Below are 6,468 nucleotides of genomic sequence, written 5' to 3' on the forward strand. Positions count from 1 at the left end.
GCCAAGAAGCACTCTATTAAACCAACCCGCTGGCACATGGGCTGATTGGGTCTGATTCTCTTTGGGCCGTCACACGTCCCACTCGAAGAAAAAAAACTCAAACTGAGAGAATAATCACTTCTGAAAAAATACCAACACTGTGATCTCTAAGAAGATTTGGATCCATCAATGTTTAGTTTTGTTTTGCAGTTTGATCACTAATATGTTATTCTTCTTGACTTGGTGACAGCTTTCATTTATGATTCAATTCTACATAACTGAGAATATTCGATATTTTGTATATTTCTGTCCTGCCAGGGAGGATATTTTTCCATCTGTTTGTCCTTCTGTTAGCGACTAGAACTACTGAATCGATTTTTGTGAAATCTTGTGGAGGGGGTGGGACATGACCCAAGAAAGAATCCATCAAATTTTAAAGCAGGTGGGATAAACAGGCGGACCCAGGGACTTAATTTTGGCAACCGTAGCCATTAGCTTTGGCAGAGGTGTGCACACCCTAGGTGTCCTTCTAATTACCTCTGCCAAGGACATGATGTTTTCATCTGCATTTGTCTGTTTGTTTGTCTGTTATTTGGCAGCATTTTACAATACAGCACAGCCACAGACCCAATGGAACTTGGTGGAAGCAAAGGAATGGGTCAGGTTTTCTACAAAATTTGTTGTCACAATGACATTTTTGAGGCTGGATGGAGAGTCAGATATCAGTTTCATTTTTACAATCGACGTTAAGAGGAACATGAATGTGAGAACCAATTTTGATTAAACTCCATGCAGGAGCTGCCATATTTCACACAGAGCCACAAATGAGAAGCTTGTGGGGCTAGAGGAAAGGTCAGGGGAATCAAGTCATTTAGACACAACAACTGGGAACCATGAATGTCTGCCCAAAATCGCATGTTACAGTCATTGAGATATTTATTCTGGGCACAAGTGGGCCGACCAGATGACCCCAAAATGTAAACACTGATATTGCCATCTACAGAAAAGGATTTCCGTCATGTTCTTCCCATTCTGAGTCACACTTTGTGTTATACCTGTGTACACACGTCCAGCTCATTGTCAGGAGGAGGTTTGGACCCACGGAGAATCCACAATGTGTCACAAAACGCCATAAATTACACCATGAAAGTCTATATTTGTCTATAACCTGAATAATTTAATAATAAAATATTCTTAGGGAGGGAGGGAGATACATTTGAATGTGTCCCAAGACAATTCGCCTTGAATACAAACACATGTGCCACTAGTCAAATATGCACATATACACTCAACCCACACGTTCGACGGCAGCGGCCTCCATACTGCAGCTGGCAAAGACGTCTTTCAGCCCGAGTGAGAACATGTTTTCGTCGCCCCTAAAAAGGAAACGCCGGCCTGCTTGTGTCCTATTGTGTTACCCTTTCACAAGGTTAAAGCAATACATTTCAAGAAGCATCCGTGGAGCCCGCACCCTCCGCAGCTCGGTCTGTTTCTCTGTGATAGCCCATCGCTGCTGTTTTTGTGCCAGAGCTTCTAATAACGGATTATCATGGAGCTGCTCCACATGTTTTTTTTGTTTTTTTTTCTCCAAGGCTTTTAAGTCTTTTAATTACAGAAATTGCTTCATCATATTTCTGTGACTGATCTAAAATAGCTAAAAATTAGATTGTGTAGCAAACGCTTTGAGGATATTCCTTAATAGATTATTGTTTATTGACGTCTGAGGAGCTCGCATTCACAGAAGGTTAATGGAGAAATCTATTGGGGCAATGTTTATTATATTCTTTACATATTCTTTATAATATGTGATGAATTATTTCCTCATAACCACACAGGGCTACAATGTAGTTAAATGACGACTACTTTAAAATGTCATGACAATATAAAAGCACAGAACTGCCAGAAAGTAATAAACGTATATTCAAGCTCACTGCTGTTGAATGTTTCTGTGTAATTAATCAACTTACTTCACTGTTGTGACTCAATGCAGCACATATGTTTTTTCCTGAAGAGATTAGAGAGCGAATCAAAGTGTAGAGGCAGACTGGAGGCAGACGCGCTTTGATTGGTCTGACATCAAGCGCTGGATTGTTTATCCAGATATTCACTCACCCACAGCAGAGCCTGTCTGCACATCCAGATATGAAAGTGCATTACTAAGCATGCATTAGACTATCGCTAACCTACGCTGAGTGGGACTACAAATAAACAAATAGATGGAAACGTTACTTATACCTCCCACATGCACTCGCGCATGAGTCAGCAGAACATTCAGACCATATGGCTTTAAACTGCGTCCGGGGGAAGACAAACTGTCTGTGGGGTTACACGGAAACAACTGTGTATTCCTGAGTACTGTTAACAGTGTTTCCTCGCAGTGGGTGACACACAATCAGCCTGGGATGAGCTGAGCTGAATGAACGTTCTGCAGGTCCACAGAGGCCAAACCGAACACAACTCGTGCATTGTAAGGAGAGCCACAAGAAACCTGGGCGAGTGTCTCACTGAGGGATTAGTGTTTGAAGGTAGCCCGCCACGAAACAGGCTCGTCGTTGCATGAACCCATTCATTTTTAATTAAGTGTTGTGACGTTCTGGGAGAACAAACACTGGATGCTCTTTCAAATACACAAACCAAGGACAAGAAACTGGGGCCATTGACCTGATGAAGAATCAAGGTTCCTGTGGTCCAGTTGGGCCTCTGAGACTTTGACAGTAAGGACTGATGAGCCCACACTGGCTCCGACAACAATGGAGCCACACAGCAGCAGTGAAACCAGGATGGGGCCCAAGAAGTCATAAATCTCTAAAGATTGGACCTCCTGTATTATATTTTCTCTGAAAATTGAATTTAAATTAGAACGTTCTTGTCAGTAAACGTTAATGCAATTAATTGACTGCAGCCCACCAAGAGGAGCCTGGCTCCTCTGCAGAGGAGGCAGGCTATTAGGCAACCCTCCTCAAGAGGTCTGTGCCCAGGAGTCACCTTGGGAGGCCAAATTGACGGGATAAGTGATGGCGCTAGCGGGTTGGAATTGGGTATCTGCCAGGAGGGCAGGACGTGGAGCCACAGAACAGCTGCATAACAAATGGACAGCAGGTCTTCGGTGAGATGTGGGCCAACAAGGACAATGACACCGTCCCGTTTCAAAGCGCCATCCACCATCTCCCGAACGCCATTTCGGTTAACGGGCTCGCGGGGGCTCTGGGATTGATCTCACTTGTGAGCCTGTGTAGTGGAGACCGCACTCAGGCTGCAGCTCTGCAGCAACACAGGCTGCTGCCATGTGTCCTTTCACTATCCGGAGCTCGGAGCGCCTTTATGTGCTCCTGTCACGCTCTGAGGATTTCAACAGTTTGCGTCAAAAACAGGAAAACAAACAAACAAACGGTGGTTTCACTGGGACGCATTCTGAACCCATGCGCTGCTGTATAGGCCCATAAACCCCTGTGTGTTCGAGCTTATGTAGGTCATCGGTGACAGCATCCGAGATATGAGAGCAGGCATCTCGTCAGCATGTGGTTAATAATGATGCCTTTTGCACCGAGGGCCCTTACCTTCTGCTGTCGCCTTGCCATGTCTGTGGGCTGTTTGGCGTTGAATGGATAAGCCACGCATCGCATCACAAACACATAGAGCTGCAGCTTCTTCTTGCGCTCCTCTTCCTCCCTCTGCAGCTTCTCCAGGTCCTCCTTCTCCTCGCTGGCGGCGGACGGGCTCGGGCTCGTCGGACGGGCGCTGCTGCGGCTGCTGCTGCTGGGCGCGAGTCCGCCCGAGCTCTCGCTGGTCCGACTCGGGGAGATGCGGGTCCCGGCCTGGGGTGCCGCCGCCTCCTTGCATTCCTCCTCCACTATCCCATCAGATTCCTCCTCGCTGGACGACGGGTCTAACATCTTGCAACTAGAGGCGACGCGTCCCTACAGAAAAAAACGAACCTTCTCAGTGTGGAGGAGAGTTGTCAGTGCCCCGGTGATGGTTGTGCCGTTGTCTTTAATCCTTTGCCAGTAAATGGTGGAATATGCCTGGAGTGGAGGCAGGGGGAGGCCCTGGTCGTAGGGAGGGATGTCAGCAGCACGAGTGGAGCTGGAGGAGGTTGAGTCCGCTTCACACTGAGCTTTCTCCGCCTGCGCCGAGCACTCGTCGCTGCTTACGTATCTTCAGTGTTTTATTGGCCAGTCACTGCTGCGGATGTGAGAGGGGGGAGGTGAGAGGGGAGGATGGGAGGGGGCGGGGGGGGGAGTAGTGTACGGATGAGGAGAAGGAGAGAGATTTTTTTTTTTTTTTTCCTGGTGGGAGCGGGTGATGGCCTCCTCCTCCTCCTCCTCCTCCTCCTCCTCCTCCTGCTGCTGCCGTGGAGCTGTCCGCGGTGCTGAGCGCGTGAACCGGGGCAGTGAGGGATGCGCGGCGGCTCGTCCTTGAGATCGTATAGCTCCACTGAATCGTCCCGTCCTGCAGTGGTACACCTAAGATGGCTGCCACGGGATCCCTCAGATGTTGTCACTGAAATGGGGAACGTTACTCCTCAGTTCGTGGGCAGAGCACGCGGATGCTGATTAGTGGGTGTAAAAGAATTCCCCTAATGGCTCCAGCATGCAGCCGGCCCCGTGCTGTGTGCTGAAGGGTGGGGTGCGCGGCCATACCGACACTCCGCTGCTCGCTGTGGATGCTGGGGCAGCTGAGTGTTGCAGCATGTGCTGGCATCTCCAGCCAGAACACTGATTCACACAGCAGTCACAGGAAAGGCCACATGCAGTTAACACATGGGTTAACAGTGAAATGAAAGGTGTTGGACAAGAAGGAAGCGATCAGCAGTGCAATAGTGACATTCAAATTTAAATATAGGTAAAAAAGGGTCCAATACAAACTAAGACAATATACATTCAAAGAATTTTTATTTTGCTTTGACTGTATGGAGTGTGAATAGTTATTGCACATGTGTATGTACCAGTATGGATGTCTAGAGCAAAAAGCCAGAGGGTTATTGCAGTATACGTTTCGAATTTCATTTATATGTTAAAATAAAACCATGCTGCTTTTGTATGAGAGCATTGCTATGATTTGTTATTTAATAAAGTGGTCACGTGACCTTTCGCCTCATTCCAGTACAGCCTGCTGAAAGAAACAAGCTCCTCATAATCTCACACTACAGAAGAACGAATCCGAGCAGACCAGCGTTAACATGACTCACACTTTGCTTTAATAAACTCATTTTTTTTTATTAATTTTGCGTATCTGTGCAAACAAGGCGGCGTTGTCATTCTGCCACCTGATACGATCCTATCAGATGTGGGTGATTAATTTTATTTCTCCTAGGCTAAACAATATCTCAAATAAATCTTAGTCTTTGTATATTTGTTTATTCTCAAAGCGCAGACACAACTTGGATAATCCAGACCACTGAAAAGGCAGAATAAGATCACATGAGAAATATAAAAACACTGCACTTATTCGTATGTGTTGACACAGCTGCTTGAAAGTAATAGCAGTACACCTGCCACAGCTACAGTATATCACCCTCCGACCCCTCATCAGAGTGACCTGATGGCTGTGCCACTATTGACTTAATCCAACTGACAGGCAAGTTATTGGCCTGAATGAATGAAGTAGCAGGAATACACTGCCAAATACGTTCACTCACTCAGGAAAATGTGTGCCCATCTGTCACAACATTAAAACAGATAACTAGTGATGTGGAAGGTGGATCAATGTATTTTTCACTTTGGGCAAGCCACGAAGCAAATATATTGTATTTTAACTCCAGAATAAGTTTAAATTCACGTTACTGGTGCTTTAGAATGAGCTCAGACCAATTTGACACTACATTATTAGATCAATGACCTTTTTTGTACATTTTGATATGCAGATTTTCACCACAACTATATCCAGCAAAACCTCTGCTCATTGTTACCTGAGGTTATGTTGTCATCTGCATTTGCAAAAATCCCTAGATGGATTAACACAAAACCAGGTGGAATGATGCCCTGTGGATTGGGGAAGAAGATCCAGAAGACCTTGCAGATCGCGTTTTTTTTTACCTTCTTCAGCATTGCACAATATGTTAAAAAAAATAAAATCACCAATTTCTTCAGGGATAATTCATCGATCTAGAAGAGAACAACAAGAGAGGGGACCGTTGTCTTTGTCTGGTGTGGCTTGATTGAATGCGAGGGGACTGTTGGGCCGTGGCCGAGGCACGATCTCTCCTAAATGCCCTTCTAGTTTCCTATAGAACCGGATTTCAGAGTATTCAGACGTGATGGGCGCAGACTAATTGATAATTACACAGCAAACCTATTATTTATTTTCTTATTTACTATTCCCCGATCCTTTAGATTTATCTCTCTGAGGTGTGTGTGAGTGCACCCTTAGATTTGGAACCCTTCACTGTTGCCACTTAACCTGGTGACCTGTCTGTAATCAGAGATAGGGCTGAGATCGATGAATCAATGGTTGGCTCTAGTCCATCTCAACATTTTTACGTAATCCACA

General features: G+C 45.8%; 1 protein-coding gene across 10 annotated transcripts in view; it reads right to left on the reverse strand.

The window, feature by feature from the left end:
- The window catches only part of cadpsb (Ca2+-dependent activator protein for secretion b), a 60,528-nt gene extending 56,406 nt beyond the window's left edge, over positions 1-4,122 (reverse strand). For 7 of the 10 annotated variants that reach the window (XM_062402913.1, XM_062402885.1, XM_062402878.1 and 4 more), the window contains exon 1: positions 3,537-4,121. In XM_062402913.1, the coding sequence (XP_062258897.1) occupies positions 3,537-3,872 (336 nt within the window). In that variant the 5' untranslated portion in view covers positions 3,873-4,121. Of the gene's footprint in view, positions 1-3,536 lie in introns of all 10 variants that reach the window. The other 3 variants (XM_062402902.1, XM_062402892.1, XM_062402921.1) reach the window with 1 other exon arrangement.
- Between the last annotated feature and the right edge of the window lie 2,346 nt (positions 4,123-6,468).

The sequence above is a fragment of the Platichthys flesus genome, chromosome 2, assembly GCF_949316205.1.
Source record: "Platichthys flesus chromosome 2, fPlaFle2.1, whole genome shotgun sequence".
NCBI classification, from domain to species: Eukaryota; Metazoa; Chordata; class Actinopteri; order Pleuronectiformes; family Pleuronectidae; genus Platichthys; species Platichthys flesus.